General features: G+C 41.7%; 2 protein-coding genes across 2 annotated transcripts in view; one reads left to right on the forward strand and one right to left on the reverse strand.

Annotated features, from left to right (window-relative positions):
- PTCD3 (pentatricopeptide repeat domain 3) overlaps window positions 1-17,442 on the reverse strand; it is a 31,497-nt gene extending 14,055 nt beyond the window's left edge. The window contains exons 1-9 of the mRNA XM_001091372.5: window positions 17,326-17,442; window positions 15,447-15,499; window positions 15,313-15,349; window positions 12,701-12,746; window positions 7,975-8,043; window positions 7,418-7,522; window positions 5,514-5,637; window positions 2,518-2,633; window positions 344-405 (exon numbers count right to left, since the gene is read on the reverse strand). Of these exons, the coding sequence (XP_001091372.1) occupies window positions 344-405; window positions 2,518-2,633; window positions 5,514-5,637; window positions 7,418-7,522; window positions 7,975-8,043; window positions 12,701-12,746; window positions 15,313-15,349; window positions 15,447-15,499; window positions 17,326-17,429 (716 nt within the window). The 5' untranslated portion in view covers window positions 17,430-17,442. The remainder of the gene's footprint in view (window positions 1-343; window positions 406-2,517; window positions 2,634-5,513; window positions 5,638-7,417; window positions 7,523-7,974; window positions 8,044-12,700; window positions 12,747-15,312; window positions 15,350-15,446; window positions 15,500-17,325) is intronic.
- A 353-nt stretch (window positions 17,443-17,795) lies between these two features.
- POLR1A (RNA polymerase I subunit A) overlaps window positions 17,796-18,129 on the forward strand; it is an 83,117-nt gene continuing 82,783 nt past the window's right edge. The window contains exon 1 of the mRNA XM_015112779.3: window positions 17,796-17,976. Within this exon, the coding sequence (XP_014968265.3) occupies window positions 17,900-17,976 (77 nt within the window). The 5' untranslated portion in view covers window positions 17,796-17,899. The remainder of the gene's footprint in view (window positions 17,977-18,129) is intronic.

Consider the following 18,129-nt stretch of genomic DNA (forward strand, 5'->3'; position numbering starts at 1 on the left):
CAAAAGTATTAAATCTTTCAGAATTAGAGGTATATATTCCAAGGTAGCACTGTTAATGAAACTACCAAAGGAACCATACCATATGAAAGTTATGCAGAGTTAAACAGATGAGGGGGAAAAAAAAGGGTCAACCTCTCAACAGATTCTTGTGTTGCTGAATGGAGATAAAGACCCTACTGAAAAATGGTCTAAATGTATAGGAATACAAATAGTGAAATTTATATTGCACAATAAAAATCAATTATTTAAGAACATCACAAGAAAACATCTTCACGTGGTGATGGGGCATATTCCATGTACTGTAAGACACTGTAATTCAAGGTTCTAATTACGTGTGACATACCGCCATGTAACTCCAAACTGATGACCAGCTTGCCTCCTAGATTTATTGTTATTTTCCTCTTCCTGAAATGAATAATCATCAAGAGAAATAAAAGTTAAGGTGATGGAATGCATTTCCCAGACTACTCAAAATCAGAAAGGCAAAGGGAACTCAGAAAAATAAAGAAAACACAGATCCAGCAGATGGCAAAGAGGAAGTCCAATAACGCTTACACCTATACATTTAATTTCTTAAGTGCAAATCAGATGAAAAGCCAAGCTGACCCTCAAAGCAACAAGTGACAGCGTGGAGACAAGATGAAGCCATTTCCCTGTATGGCCTGGTCCTCAGATAGAAAGAGGAAAACCAACCAACACATCCTATTTGCTCAGGGACTACATCTGGCTCGATCCATACAGATAAACTGTCATAATTAGGGTGAAACCAAGATAAACAACATATACTTAATGTCTAACACTCACCCAAGCAAACTAAGACTTCTATTTTTGTTTTTGTTTTTTTCCTGAAACAGTCTCGCTCTGTCACCCAGGATGCAGTGCAGTGGCATGGTCTCGGCTCACTGCAACTTCCACCTCCTGGGTTCAAGCAATTCTCCTGCCTCAGCCTCCTGAGTAGCTGTGACTACAGGCGCCTACCACCATGCCTAGATAATTTTTTGTATTTTTTTTTAAGTAAAGACGGGGTTTCACCATGTTAGCCAGGATGGTCTTGATCTCCTGACCTCATGATCCACCCACCTTGGCGTCCCAAACTGTTGGGATTACAAGTGTGAGCCACTGCACCCAGCAAGACTTCTTACAAGACTAAATCTTGTCTTTATTTATAAACCAAGGTCTGGGATGAGGCTGACATAGAGCAATACAGGCTTGGTTGGCATTGCAGAGGTCAGTGCTGGCTCTGTAGCCTGCTGCCTCAAGAGGTGGGGCTGGAAAGGTAGAGGGCCAACCAGAGCAGGGCTTCAGGAAGTGATGCTCTGGAAAGTGAAGTGTAACTGCAACCCACTGCCTATGCACTTTTTAAAATGTAAGGTTCTCTACATAAACAATCCACATTTGGCCAGGTGCAGTGGTCAGTAATCCCAAAACTTTGGGAGGCTTGAAGGACTGCTTGAGTCCCAGCGTTGAAGACACCATCCCGGGCAATACAGCAAGACCCTATGTCTACCCGCCCTCCCCACCTAAAAAAAAACTAACCAGGCGTGGTGGCCCACACTTGTGGTCCCAGTTACTTGGGAGAATAAGGAGGAACACTTGAGCCTAGGAGTTAAAGGCTGCAGTAAGCTATGACAGCATCACTGCACTCCACCCTAGGTGACAAGAGTGAGACCCTGTCTCTGGGGGAAAAAAGAAATCCACATTTAGTTGGGCAAAGAGTAGGAAAGATAGAAAAGAAGAAAAACACCAATAATCCCATCACCCAGAAACACTTTTTAAATGATTTTTTTCTTATGCATTTGTAAAAACATTTTTACAAAAATGGAATATATACTGCTGATAGCCTGTTTCCCACTTATTGGATGAATCTTTCCATACCCAAACACATCTACTCTAATGTGCTCAATGGCCACACAACTTTTATCATAATTTGATCATCAACTGTTGGACATCTAGATTGTTTTCAACATTTTTACAAGTATAAACACCTCCTTATGAAAAATGTCACATGAGCATCTCTATTTGACTGATCCAAAGGATTTCTTGAGACCTAGTTCTAGAAGTAAAATTCACGAGTTGAGAGAGAGGCTATGACTCAACTTACAGGCAGCCCCCCGCACACTACTGTTCTGTCTCCAGCCTAGTGTGTTCTCGCCTCTAAGTCCATGTATGAATTTTTGAGGGGGCCCAGGCCATGGAGTCTTTACCTGGCCAGAATACATCATGTTATTACTCTAAGTGACACAGGCCAGCCCAAACATTTCAGATCAACGCTTTGCCTTAATATGAGGTAGGAGAGGACAACATATTGTTAAAAAGTAAACTAGGACAGAAGTAACTGTTTAAAATCTCTCTTCTTCCTGTACCACTTTTTAATCAAGGCTATCGTACCACACATCTCAGTACAAATCTCTTACTACTACCCTGACACATGGCAAAAGAACCCATCTTATTTTTAAAAGTGATTTCTTCAAAAAGAAGCTTAAGAAAAAAAAAAAAATCAAGACCAACAGTTGTTACCAATTCTTCTGACTGCTCAGTTTGTTGAAAATGATAATCAGTTGAGGGCTCCTGGTCACCATAGTAACACAATAAATCCAAGAGACTATTTGTTGTTTCAAGAGACACAGTGGTTCCTGTGGGTAGAAACAGAAAGGGAAAGAAACCTTGAAACAATGAAGAACTAAAGCCTGTTAGGTGAAAATGCTTCATTTTTTAATATTGGCTGTGGTCTTCACGGCTACATACTTAATGTTGTCCACTACTTTATGCACTCAACGTCAACTTAAACACCTGGAGTGACATAGACAGGGACATAACCCCTGTTAACCATGTAATTTGATGTAAAAGATTGGAACACAAGATGAAGTTTGGGCCTGTGCTCACTTATTTTATGTACTCATATTTCTCAAGCTAGTTCATGGTTTTAATTATCATCTCCAAACTGAACACACTGCAAACTATCCCCACTTACTTCCCCCAGCCCAGGTCCATTTGAACAAATGCAAGTAGCATTACTCCATTTGGATCCAGATACTCACTAAAAACTTGCTTAGAAACACTAGCTGAATTGTCTAACTATAGTAGTCTCTTAAAAATTGTTCAAAACATTATGTCCCCATCTTGACACTCATTAAAAGCGCTAAAAAGGGAACAGGAGGAAGAGAAGTATGAGATATAATCTGCTATTTTACAAGAAAAGCAAATGTATCTTTTTGTTTGTTTTGAGATAGGGTCTCATTCTGTCGCCCAGGCCGGAGTGCAAGGACATCACAGCTTACTACAACCTTGAACTCCTGGGCTCAAGTGATCTTCCCACCTCAGCGTCCCAAGCAGCTGTGACTACAGGTATGTGCCACTGCGCCTGGCTAATTTTTAAATTTTTTGCAGAGATGAGGTCTCACTATGTTGCCCAGGCTGGTCTTGAACTCCTGGGCTCAAGCAATCCTCCTGTTTTGGCCTCCCAAAGTTCTGGGATTACAGGTGCGAGTCACCATGCCCAGCCAATAAATTTTCTTTCTAAACAAAATACATTGATAAATTTAAAATGAGTATTAGGAAATGTAAAAGTCCAGAAGAGAAAGCAGGGCAGAGCGAAGAGGGTACAGGCTATGGAGAAGCAACTGGTTCACACCATCTCAAAGCTATGAGACCCTGGAAAAATTACCTAATAATTACCTTCATAAGATTACTATAAAACACACCAATGAGGGCCAGGCGTGGTGGCTCACACCTGTAATCCCAGCACTTTGGGAGGCTGAGGCGGGTGGATCACCTGAGGTCGGGAGTTTGAGACCAGCCTGATCAATGTGGGGAAACCCCATCTCTACTAAAAATACAAAAAATTAGCCAGGCATGGTGGTGCATGCCTGTAATCCCAGCTACTTGGGAGACTAAGGCAGGAGAATTGCTTGAACCCAGGAGGCAGAGGTTGCAGTGAACCCAGATCGCGCCACTGCACTCCAGCCCGGGCAACAAGAGCAAAACTCGTCTCAAAAAAGACAAAACAAAAAAATAAAAAACACACCAATGAATAAGGTATTGTAGAATTAAGTATGTGAAATGACTAGCACAGTGTTTTGCACTTATTAGGGGCCTGATAATGAAATGTTCTAGGATCCTTTCCCTGGTATACTTAGTTACTGAGCTATGGGTCTGACACCTGTCTTTACTGAAGGACTGCACACACCTACCCAATAAAGGGGGTAAAACTAAAAAAAGACAAGCCTTAGCACTAAGAACTTTAATGCAGACTCACATCAGTTGCCGATCATATTAACAAGCAGAGGGAAGCGCCTCACTAAATTATAATCTACTGCCATCACTTATCCATACATCTGATGCTGTACCAAGCCACACACCAAAATTCTCAAACACAGCTTTCTGCAAATGTTTCCTGGGTTCAAGTGTATAATGATTCAGTCCAGTTTCCACCAATTCCATGTTTATTCTAAATCACCAAATAGCACTCTAGATTCTAAACACATAATGCCAGCTGCTTCTGATGTTGCTATATGTACATTTTCATGGTGACTTACCAGCTGTGCTATTTACATGTGTAGCTCCGAAAGTTTACATCCAGCTCCAATTCAGAGAACCACACGATTTTAGAGCTAGAAGCTCTGAGAAATTAAGTAACTTTTTGAATGCTAAGAACAACTAGTGACACAGATGGCACCAGCATCAAAGCCCCGATCCTACTGAGTGTGCTTTCCTTTTTATGTATTTCCTTCTTGTGTGTTGTGGCCCAATCTTCCAAACATCCTTAAAAAGTACAGGAAACCTGGTCACAGTGGCTCACACCTGCAATCCCAGCACTTAGGGAGGCCGAGGTGGGTGGATCACCAGGTCAGGAGATCAAGACCATCCTAGCTAACATGGTGAAACTCCGTCTCGGCCAGGCATGGTGGCTCACACCTGTAATCCCAGCACTTTCGGAGGCCAAGGCGGGTGGATCACAAGGTCAGGAGATCGAGACCATCCTGGCTAACACGGTGAAACCCCGTCTCTACTACAAATACAAAAAAACTAGCTGGACGTGGTGGTAGGTGCCTGTAGTCCCAGCTACTTGGGAGGCTAAGGCAGCAGAATGGCGTGAACCTGGGAGGCGGAGCTTGCAGTAAGCCGAGATTGCGCCACTGCACTCCAGCCTGGGCGACAGAGCGGGACTCCGTCTCAAAAGAAAAAAAAAAATAAAAGAAAAAAGAGTACAGGAAATCTGGGAGCACTGCGTACCTACCTAACGTTAAAAACAGAAGCTAAGGTAGAAGGGTGATACAATTTCTCTACCAGTGCTACAATAAAGCAACAAAGCTGCAATTCTACTTCAACTATAGTTCTTAAATAACACTAAAGCTAAAAATGAAATAAACTATTAAAAATATAAAGCACGCAGCCATAAAAGCAAAGTAAGTATAGCAGGCCCTGTAACTTTTACTCAAAATATCTGAATCATGTAACTGGGGCCCACTTCAAAGCCCATGTTATTAGAGGGGCTTTAATCGAACTCAGGTCACCTGCTTGCAAAAGCTGATCAAACATGTCCACAGAGGTTTTGACTTTTCTGAGCTTGATTCGTTCCTTCAGGGCGGCTTCACTTATGTCTTCGATCTGAGGTTCTAAGTACTCAGGCATTAAACACTAGGAAAACAAGATGACTAAAGTTACTACAAACAGGTAAAGGTGAGGAAAGGATAACTGAGTAGGACAAAATTTTTATCACCAACATACCAAAGTAAAACTTCACTGCTCCAATTCATGTTTCCTGCACCAGACACCGTTTATCACTTTAACATGATTGTCTTCACAGGGAATTGAACTAAACCTTTCATCTCTAATGCTGTGTATCCTCTAAACATTTAATACTACTCAAGGTATGCTGATTTTACCTCATTCACTAACTTATTCAAATACTTTCTGAATGCCTACTACTTGATCCCAGACGCTAAGCTCGGCACAGGGGATACAGAGACGAAAGGCATTCTCTACCTTCAGGGTGCTCAATCTAATGGAGAAAGCAGATAACCAACAAATGATTATTCCACCACTGCCACTGTCTTAGTTCAGGATTTTAGTATTTTGACTTACACAATCACACTGGCTTCCTCATCTACCGACAAGTTATACTATGAAAACAAGAAGTGTGTATTTCCCTGTGAGCTTCGGGAAGCAAAGAGATGTGGGGGGACGGGAGTAGTTTAGATATGATGAGTCTGAGATTAGTACTTCCACCAACAAACTCAGGAGGGCAGAGTCACATCCGTTTTGCTCACCACTGTATGGACAAGCACTAAGCACAATACCCACCACACTCCATAAATCCTCGCTCCAAACTACAGAACAAAGAGGGAGCTGGAAATACAACGTGGAGTTCAAAGTAAAGGGATCTAGGCTAGATATACAAGAGTGCCAAATGGATTATAACAGTCACTGAAACAGAAGAGTGTACACAATAAAAAAAGAAAATGAGCATAAAAATCTAAGAAAGACACCCGTACTTAAGAAGTGGATCAAGGCCGGACACGGTAGCTCACACCTGTAATCCCAGGACTTTGGAAGGCCAAGGCAGGTGGATCACGAGGTCAGGAGTTCAAGACCAGCCCGGCCAAGATGGTAAAACCCCATCTCTACTAAAACTACAAAAAGTAGCCAGGTGCAGTGGCAGGCACCTGTAATCCCAGCTACTCAGGAGGCTGAGGCAGACTTGCTTGAACCCGGGCAGCAGAGGTTGCAGTGAGCCAAGATTGCACCACTGCACTCCAGCCTGGACAACAGAGTGAGACTCCATCTCAAACAAAAACAAAAAAAGAAGCGGATCAAGGGCAAGCAGCAGTGGCCTACACCTGCAATCCCAGAGATTTCAGAGGCCGCGGAGGATGTTTGCTTGAGCCCAGAAACTGGAGACCAGCCTGGGCAATGCAGTGAGACAAGACCCAGTTCTCTGCAAAAACTAAAAATTAAAAAACATTGGCCAGGCATGGTGGCACACTCCTGTAGTCCAAGCTACTTCTCAGGCTGAGGCAAGAGGATCACTTGAGCACAAGGGTTCCAGGCTGCAGTGAGCTATGACTGCACCATTGCACTCCAGCCTGGGTGACAGCATGATGCGCTGTTTCAAAAAAATGGAAGAGAAAGATGTGAATAGAGAGGTAGTGAAGGAAACTTTAGTCACAGAAGTAAAGATCTAAGAGCATGGTGTCACAAAAAATCAAATGGGGAAAATATTAAGATGAAGAGCAAATAAATACAGAAAGAATTTTAAAAGGTTAGTGTTGTGATCAAAGCTAACTCCACACTTTAAAAGGCTTATCATCCAAATATGGAGGGTATTCAAATGGCTACTTAAATATTAGCTATGAAAGCCTGGTTTAATTTACATTTAAAATAGTATTATGTAAATAATGTAACTACCTGTCCTTACCGGTATATGAGGTTCAGCTATGTCCTTCTGAAAATATTTGGGGTATGAATTAACAATAAACTTGGCTGCATTCTCCCCAGATTTCTTTGCCAGTAAAAATGAATGCTACATAAAGAAAAAGATTTAAATACATGTAATTTAGACTCAAGCAAGATTACAGTTACACTTTCAGCAATAATTTCTCCCCCCTTACAAAAAAAAATGCAACGACAAACAGAATCCCAATTAGAAATTATAGAATATCCCACCTTTTCTACTGTGATACAATTTCAGTTAGCATCTTACACACAGATTGAAATATATAAAAAGCAAGTCATTTAAACTGAGTGGGTCACTCCAGTGTGAAAAAGCCCTAGGTATTAGAAACCAAAACCAAAAATCCTCTCCCCATTGACGATACGTACATCTTTTTGAAAAAAGTAGTAAAGGATTCACAAAGTCTATCAATTTCTCAGCATTTGTAAACCTTTCCCAGGTTCTTACAACTAAATTATTTATGTACTGTTGTGTGCAAACCAGAGAGATAAAAGACTAGAAAATTATATGAAAATACTCACAGATTCCAAAGCGGATGTTGGTATAAGGTAAGGATCATCTTGAAATGCATAAGGCATAGCTGTGGTATCCTGTGGAAAAGACATAATACAATTTCTGTATTTATTTTGAAGACAGCTCACTGTAACTTTTAGCTCCTGGGCTCAAGGGATTCTCCTGCCTCAGCCTCCCAAGTAGCCTGGGCTACAGGTGTGTGCCACCACAGCTGGCTATTTTAAAAATTTTTTTGTAGAGAGGGTGTCTTGCTGTGTCACCCAAGCTGGTCTCAAACTCCTGGTCTCAAGCAGTTCTCTCACCTCTGCCTTACAAATGGCTCGGATTATAGATGTGAGCCACTGCATCCAGCCCACAAGTCTTTTCAGCTACACTTTTAAGAGGATCTTGTGAGTTTTGAGTAACAAAAATTCTGTAAGTTTTAATTATGTATGTAACCTACATGCGCAAATGTATGAGGGCATATATACATGTGTATATAGAGAAAAAAGACAAACACCTGCACTGTACTCCCAGCTCTACAAGACTTGCCTTTAATTACGCAAAGCAAACAATGGCTTAAGCTGTACTCCCCCCCCACCATGGCTGATTTTAATATTTAAGTTTGCTATCACTGGGGACTATTTCTGTTTTAAACTCTAGGTAAGAATCATCTGAATTAACTAGTCCTAACAGCAGAATCCCAGAATAGGATTTCCTCCAAAGCAAGGTCACTATCTACCCACGCTCATCTTTACCAAGAGTCCCTCCTCCAAATGGAAGATACCACCGCACCCCCTCAGGAGTGAACAGCGGCAGCTTCTCCCACGTCCTGTTGCCCATTAAAATTGCTCCCTAAACCTGAGCATAATCAACTCTCCAATACCACCAGGGGCCCCACTGAGAAATGCCCCAGAATTGCTTTCTCTATTCTTCTCTTCTGTGTCTGAGTGCCTTACTTGGGCCTTTATTACAAACAAAAACTTATCCTATATCCTTAACCCTGTCTTACTGACCTGGACTCCTTGGGGAGGGGGCACGGAAGCTTCCCTGCAGCTCTCAAGGGAAAGCTGCTCATACCTGGAGCCTGGAGGGAGTATGTTATTTTGGACCTAGCTTTCTGCTACCCCTTTCAAAAACCCCTTTCCCTTGAGCCTCACCTTAGCAGCCCTGTGGTGAACTTCAGTTTTTAATTATACTAACGGAAAGCCAATGTTGAATTCTTAAGAGTGATATGATCCAGAGTCACTACAGCTGCTGAACTGAGACCAGTTGTACGGAGTTGAAGTGGGAGACGATAGAGACTGTTGCAATTAATCCAGACTTGTAAGACAACAATCACCAAGGTGATCGGTGGTGATATCAAGCATCTAAAATTTTGATATTGTGCAGAAAAGAGTTAACAGGCCTGAAACCACTATCCTTAGAAAGGTCTGCTTCCAAGGCTGGCCCTTGGCTGCCATCTGGGAACCTGGATATTGGAAGGGTTCCCACCATTCCCAAACTGCTAACAATGGTTCACTGTGCCTAACCTGTTTGTACAATGTGTTTTGTGCCAAATATCTGCTTTCCTGGTCTACATGGCCAGCCTCCCCTAAAAACTCTGGCACTGGGTCTCCAATGAGCTTTGGTAGACACTTCGCATGTGTTGTCACAAGTCATTGATGGAGGAATTAAGCATGTCCTGTGTTGAATCTTCTGGAGACGTCTTTTGGAAGCTTGTCACTGATTTCTTTTGGTCTTTATCCCATGAGCCTTTTCTCTTTGCTGACTTTGCTTTGTATCTTCTTGCTGTCTTAACTCTTAGTTGGGAGTGGTCACGGAGACCTCACACATCTTTTGAAGGGATAAACAAAGGCTTTGCTAACATGATTCCCAGGATTTTGGCCTGAGCAGCTATTAAGAATGGAGTTGCCATTAATGAGATGGCAAAGAAATGTATGAGGAATGTTTGGAGGGAAAGGGGTTTGGTTTTGGATATGTTAAGATCTTTATCACACTTTCAAGTGGAAAGGTTTCCCATTCTCCACATTGCTGTCTTTTCTAAAATGTCTGCTTAGAATTCCTTTCCCCCCATCCTGGCTAACACAGTGAAACTCCGTCTCTACTAAAAATACAAAAATTAGCCGGGCGTTGATGGTGGGCGCCTGTAGTCCCAGCTACTCAGGAGGCTGAGGCAGGAGAATGACGTGAACCTCGGAGGCAGAGCTTGCAGTGAGCCAAGAACGCGCCACTGCACTCCAGCCTCGGTGACAGAGGGAGACTCCATCTCTTAAAAAAAAAAAAAAAAAAAAAAAGAATTCCATTCCCAGTCTCAGCGAAGTAACCCCTTCTCAGTGCTACCTCAGTCTTCCCCTCTAGAACTACACAATAACTGTGTCTAATTCTATATCCAGCACAGTGCTTGATAAGCATCATAAGGGCACAATATATGGTTGCTGAATGAATGGATAAACAAATAACTCTTGGATTTCAAGGGCCAGGTAAGTCACAATTCTACACGTAATTTCTATAACTTCTTTGACTTGAAGGTGGCCCTGGACCATCCTCATTAAAATGTTGAGAATATCTCAGAGGTCCATTTCTATGTTTACATTTCAGGTGCCTATTTATGGATAAGTGAGCTACTGAAAACCTCAATGCTTTGCAAGTAGGGAGATGTAGTACTTTTTCAGAAACTGGTAGAGTATACTAATGCACATTAGCCCCGACACTATATTTACTAGCTCCATCTTTATTTTATATTTAATTTATTTTTTGTGGGGGCAAGACAGGGTCTCACTTTGTGGAGTACAGTGGTGCGATCCCGGCTCACCGCAACTTCCACCTCCACCTCCCAGGATCAAGTAAGCCTCACCTCAGCCTCCCAAGTAGCTGGGACTACAGGCCCATACTACCATGCTCAGCTAATTTTTGTGTTTTTTGTAGAGACAGGGTTTAACCACGTTGCCCAAGCTCACAGGATCCACCCGCTTTGACCTCCCAAACTGCTGGGATTACAGGCATGAGCTACTATGCCCTGACTAGTAGTTCCATTTTTAGATGGAGTTTAACATCTACAATAGAAGAACAATTCTGTGTGCTTGTAATAATCAACCTAAGGAGGATCAATATCCATACAGATACTGTGGCAGAAAAAAAGACTTAGTTATTTTAGACTTTTCCCCACAGATGAAATTAAAAGTTTTCGGTTAATAAAAACTACAACCAAGCAGAACGTTCCATTTCTGATGCATTTACCAAAGTTTCAGTGTATCTACCAGACTACAAACTCTATTCTTGAGTTGCCAACAGAACAAACTTCATGTCAGTGAAATCAACAATATAGTAGCAGTAACAAAATACCATGTACCAAGCATTTCCTTTGTCCCAGACTCTGTCCTAAATCTTCTTCTATTTATTAATTCATTTGTTAATAATTCCCATTGCAACCTTGAGGTTTGGTGTTATAATAAACCCCCATTTTATAAGTTAGGAAACAGAAGTTATCAAGAGGTAAAGTAACTTGCCTAAGATCATAAAGCTAGTTGCTTGGCTATTAAACCAGTAGGCTCCAGGACACAGATTATTAATCACTGCATGATTGTCAGCATGACAGGTACATTATTTCTCCAAGTTGGTATACTACAGCCAAATCATCTCCCAAGAACATATATTTCAACAAGCCCTTCCAGGGATTAAAGATCACTGGTATGGTAGAAAAACACTGCATTTCAAGGTAAAAGATGTGGAATTAAGCCTTTAATTAAGGCTTTAACATGGTAACCAGTCACTGGCCACTTTCAAAACCTTAGCTTCCTCATTTGCCAAATGAAGGGATTTGATCATTTTAATTTTTCTTTTTTTTTTTTGAGACAGAGTCTCACTAACTCACCCAGGCTGGACTGTAGTGATACGACCTTGGCTCACTGCAACCTCTGCCTCTGGGGTTCAAGAGATTCTCTTGCCTCAGCCTCCTGAGAAGGTAGGACTACAGGCGCCACCATGCCTCATAATTTTTGTTTTTGTTGTTTTGGTAGAGACAGAGTTTCACCATGTTCACTGAGCTGGTCTCCAACTCCTGACCTCAAGCAATCCACCTGCCTTAGTCTCCCAAAGTGATGGGATTAGTGATGGGATTACAGGTGTGAGCCACAGCACCCAGCCAATAATTTCACTCTTAAAAAAAAAGAAAAAGAAAAAATTGGGCACGGTGGCTCACACCTGTAATCCCAGCACTTTGGGAGGCGAAAGCAGGTGGATCACCTGAGGTCTGGAGTTCGAGACCAGTCTGACCAACATGGAGAAACCCCGTCTCTACTAAAAATACAAAATTAGCTGGGCGTGGTGGCACATGCCTGTAATCCCAGCTACTCAGGAGGCTGAGACAGAAGAATCGCTTGAACCCGGGAGGTGGAGGATGCGGTGAGCTGAGATCATGCCATTGCACTCCAGCATGGGCAACAAGAGTGAAACTGTCTCAAAACAAACAAACACACGAACAAAAAACAGATGGGGGTCTTGCTATGCTGCCCAAACTGGTTTTGAACTCCTGATGTCAAGTGATCTTCCTGTTTTCGCCTCCAAAAGTGTTGGGATTACATTCATGAGCCACCTGGCTCAGCTGGATTAGATAATTTTAAAGAAACTTTCTAGATCCACAACAGTTTAATTCTGAATAATGAACAGGTATGAGTATTAAATGTGTTATTAGCCAAGTTAAAAAGTATGTTATTAGCCAAGTTTTAGGTTAAAAAAAACTAAAATCCTACTTACCCTGTTTACTGTGGATGCAAGTGCCTGAAGAACAGCTACTTTATCCCTAAGAATAAGAACCACAAGTTAATCCTCATCAGGGCTCTTCACAGCCACAAACTGAACAAGTGATTCTACTCTCAGTGTATTGGCCAGTAACAAAGTGCACATCTCATCTGAAGCTGGTTCGTATGTCACAAGGTCACTAGAATAAATTAGAAATGAAGAAAACTGCCAGTTCTTTTCCCTAGTTGGTACATGTTCTCTCTTTGCTATGCCTGTCCTCTCTGGCCTGGAGGATAATGCCATAACCCAGGGCTAGTGATTTCCATCCTCCCCTCATAAAACTATCTGGCCTACTTCCTCTATCAACTTTCCTATGGATTCTTATTGCGGCTTTCAGGACTACTGTTGCCTTTACTAACTTAACTGGTAGCTCTTGATTCAGTTATACAAGAATAAACCATAGGCTTCATTCTGGACCTATTGCATCAAAGCCTCCCAAGATCCACGGAGGACTGTCACACACATTCTTACTGAATTCCCAGATAATTCTGATGCACCCTCCTGGTTTAGAACCTCTCAACCACATATAACCTTATGGTAAGAATTGCAGGCCAGCTGTCCACTGCACCTCTGAATAGAGACCTTCACTGAACTATTAGAAAAGGCTTCACTGGAATAAATGACAGACAAGATAATTCGATCTCAAATGTATTTTTGCTCCTATGTTAGATTTTATGTGTTTCCTTTCCAAAAGGGAATTATACCAAGAGTATTTTTCTAAATAAAGTTTAACATAACATTCTTTTTTTTTTTTTTGAGACGGAGTCTCGCTGTGTCACCCAGGCTGGAGTGCAGTGGCGCGATCTCGGCTCACTGCAAGCTCCGCCTCCCGGGTTTACGCCTTTCTCCTGCCTCAGCCTCCGAGTAGCTGGGACTACAGGCGCCCGCCACCACGCCCGGCTAGTTTTTTGTATTTTTAGTAGAGACGGGGTTTCACCATGTTAGCCAGGATGGTCTCGATCTCCTGACTTCGTGATCCACCCGCCTCGGCCTCCCAAAGTACTGGGATTACAGGCTTGAGCCACCGCGCCCGGCCTAACATAACATTCTTAAGACTATAAGTCATCTGAGAAAAACAAAAGTACAGGAAATTTTATATTTCATCAAAACTAATTCCCTGATGTATATAATATCCACAAGGTTTTCTTTCCACATTTAGAAGTCACATTTATGTCACTTCAGCAAGTGTGATGACGACACATTCTCTCATCTCTCAGCATTCCGTCAGATCTTTCATTAGCCTATTTAAGTCTTAGCAAGTTAGCATACTTTCCTAACACATTGAACAAATGGCAGTGAAAAAATGATGGCAGATTACTCACTAATTCGCTTTCTTAAAAGGGTTACTTAAAAAAGTTATCATATATTATTTAAAAAAAATAAACTAGAACATTACAGGTTAACCTAAACTGTCTGGTGTCATCTTGTGACCCCTCTCCACGATGAATTTGGTATTTGTATTTCCAGAACTTTTAAAGTATTTTTACACATACATCTCCCTAAAAAATGTATACACACTGTCATTCTGCATGTGTCTACGTAAGTTTGACTGCATTATCCATGTTATTAAATATAGAGCTAACTAATTCCTTTCAATGTAAAAAGTTATTGTATGATAACCTTTTAAAATTATCCATTCACTTTTCAATGGGCATTCAGGCTGTTTCAACCTGTTACTATTCCCAAGTAATAAACAGTCTTGTCCATGTATATATGCAAATGTTCCTCCAAAGTGGCTAACCAGTAAGGTATGCACATTTCCAATTCTGATTCTGCCAAATTTCCTGCCAAAGAGCTGTTCCAATTTACTGTCCCACAAACAAACGTATTTCTCCAAATCCTCTCTCTGCCAATCTGGTAAGTTTTAATTTGCACTTCTTTTATGATCCCAGTTACCTATGCATTGACATAGCTGGGCTCCCTGGCTCCCTGAAATAATCACACAATTCAGATTAATGAAGCTTTTTAAAAAGGCTTTTTAATGAACCCGAGTCTTTAGGTCACATAATTTTAAGACCTAGCTTTTTAAGGGGCCATTAAATGTGTTCAATAGTACTACACTGTAACAAGCACTTTTGTGAAGTTTTAGTTCCTACATATTCAACAAATTGAATAAATGAGATGAGGCAATTTGTTCAAGGATACATCCACTGAATAAAAAAGCCAAATTTTGCTGTCCACACCATTTACTTTATTTTACCACATTAGAGATAATAAAGACAGTAATTTTGTCTGCTCTTCCAACCAAGTGAGAGAACTTCCTTTAAAAAAATTATAATGATGTTCATGTATAACCATGTATTATTAACCACGTAAATACTAACCCACACTAATTCAAAATATCTTTCAATTGTTCTTTTAAGTAAATCTCATTGCTCATTCACTCACTATTCTCCACCTTTCTATTTTTTGTCCTTTAAACTCCTAGCTTCTCCCCACTCAGCTACTCTCTCTTCAAGAATGCTCTCCTATTGCTCTTCCCGTCACTGTCTCCTTACTTAACCCTTATGTTTCTCTCATAGTAAGCACTCAACCATTTGCTGAATGAACACTGATAGAATACTTACCAAGTTTTCTTTTTTGGAATTACTACTTCTTCAATCCCTAATGTAAAAAATAAAACATGATTCAGTTTCCTAGTACTACAATGGAATCCAACGTGTTGATATAAAAATAGAATTCAACATATTTTAAAATATACCTGTTATATCAGTTCCTTCAACCTTTGAGAGGGTTGCACTGCCAGAATAAAATCTGCAAAAAAACAAAAGCCTTAAAGCTAATAGTCCTTAATGAAGTACCCAGCTCACCTCCACCTGTGTGTACTTTGTGCCCAAATTCTCCAATTATCACGGATTAAACTGGATAACTCATGTCAATGAATGCTGAGAAGACAGTCTGTACAGCATGTTCAGTATCATTAACGAATGGATATAAGATATAGACAAGACTGTCAAAACCGGTTTTTTTTTTAGAGACAGGGTCTTGTTCCATTGCCCAGCCTTTAGTGCAGTGGTGCAATTATAGCTCACTGAACCCTTAAACTCCTGGGCTCAAGTGACCCTCCTGCTTCAGCCTCCTGAGTAACTAGGACTACAGGCATATGCCACCATGCCCATCTAGTCAAAATTTTTGGAAGCAAGCAATCTCATTACATACATGGCAGAGGGGGAGGAAAGTTTTTAATGGCCCTTGAACAATCTGGTTTGAAATGCAAGAATTTCAACTTCAGGAACCAAAACACTATGACATTAAAAAGAACAATTTAGTGAGCTCTTGCTTCTATATAGTTACTGCCCTCATCAGAAAGGACTACCTCACTTAAAGCAATTACAACATAGGGAAGATCACCCATGGCTTTTCATTCCACTTCCTTCAACAATCAAGAACGTATCAAATACATAAAGCCTGATTCAGACTTGGAATTGCTAATATTTTCTATTTTCAGAGGTTCAATATGAAATTTTTGGCACCGGTAACATTCGGAAAGTTGTCAAGATGTGATTGCATAGAAAGATACTTCCTCCAGTAAGTATCTGGTTTCAGGTATCATTTTAAAACAAGAATACCCCTCTAAGCTAAGGACATTTCAGAAAGAGATCAACTCTTTCAAGTCACGCTATTTGTTTCTCATGACCTTAAAACAGAGATCATGGTTATTTTGAGAACGGATGCTGAGGGAGAGATTGTGCTTCAAGCAAAGAAAACGAGTAGAAAAATGCTAACGAGGGCTACCAGGAAAAGAAGGACTGACACTGAATGGCAGCACAAAGGCTTCTGCAGTATCAGATGGAGTGGTTTCTCTTTCTTGAGGGGAACTAAGGGAGAGTACATATAAAAAAAAAATTGTAAATTACATATCTCACTTATACCTCACAAACTTTTCGGATGGTTATTACCAACTCCAGTCTGCAGATGAGGAAATCTGTCTATCATCCAATTAAGTGAATGGCAAACACTAAATCTAAAATTAGGCTTTCAGCAAGTTTTCACTACAAATTACTGCCTCTCATATTCCCACAATGCCACTGTGTGTACTGAGTGAAAACAATATTACATAAATAGGTCATACAGGTTCCAAGCTATAGCTAATCACAGATCAAAAGGGCATGGTGAGATCTTTTAGACTTTTCTGCTTTTATGAAAACCTGATAACTTCTTTAGCCAAAGACCCCACCGTGGCGACCAGAGATCGCCTTTTATGTGGGAAGATTTTGTACTCTCTCCTCGCTCCTCCTGATTGGGTTAAAATAAGTAATGGCGGATAATTTTTAATTTGGGGTAGTGTTGCTAATAGCCACGCTCACTGGAACGTAAGCTTCATGAGGGCAGGGACCCAGCTTTGCGGGTGGTAACTACAGAATACTGCAAGCAAACAATAAGTATTTCTCTAATGAAAAAATGCGTTGCGAACCCTATTTCAATGGGCCATCTCCGCGTACCTAGCCTTAAGGGCACGCGGCCCCAAGGGCGCGCATGAGCAAACCACTTCATCGTGCCTACGCCCACAGCAAGCTGGGAAACATAGGACTAAGGTGACTCTGCAGTCGTCTTCGCGGATACCCCTAAGCGTCTCTTACCTGCAGCTGCGTGCCTGTTCACACAGACCCGCCCGCCGACCTGTCAGCGGCTGGCCAAGCCTGCTGCGGAGGCCCAGCCAGCGAACAGCAGCTACAGCCGCCATCTTTAACTTCTCTGCAGAGCAGGTTGGGAAAGCCCGCCTCGACCTTCAGGAAGGTGGGGCGAAGTGGGCGGGGAGCAGGGAACAGCTCCGCTATTGGCTGAAGCGGAAGAAGACGAAAGCAAACATAAAATGGGAGGTTGCAAGCTCATGGTTTGAAAGACTTTGTCACGGAAGCTAAAAGCTCTATACACCTCATTTGCCTCGGAGGAATTTTCTTAAATAATTATTTTGATGTCTTATATATCTTTTATTGTTTTCAAAATAAATGAGCGAGCAGAGAGTCGTACAACTATTTGTTCCCCCCCATGTAGAAGTGATCTCATCCAAGTAAATGTCGTTCCTGCGACCTCTTCCGCGCGCAAGCGCACTTTGAATCACGTGGTGCCTCCGAGCTTGAGGCTGAATTAAGAATAGTCAGGTGGTGAGTGGAACGTCTCTCTGGGTGTTGGAATTCAAAACGGACCTGGAGGATGTTGATCTCCAAGAACATGCCCTGGCGGCGGCTGCAGGGCATTTCCTTCGGGATGTATTCGGCTGAAGAGCTCAAGTAAGGAGTTGGTCGGGTAGCTTGCTCAGCCTGGCTCTTGAGGTCGGCGCCCTAAACTACGATTCCCAGAAGCCCTTGCGCCCAGTCAATCCTCTGAGTCCTGGCTTGTCTGGCGCTTGTCCTGCTGGGAGTCGTAGTTCTGGGAACGTTCCT

The sequence above is a fragment of the Macaca mulatta genome, chromosome 13, assembly GCF_049350105.2.
Source record: "Macaca mulatta isolate MMU2019108-1 chromosome 13, T2T-MMU8v2.0, whole genome shotgun sequence".
NCBI lineage: Eukaryota > Metazoa > Chordata > Mammalia > Primates > Cercopithecidae > Macaca > Macaca mulatta.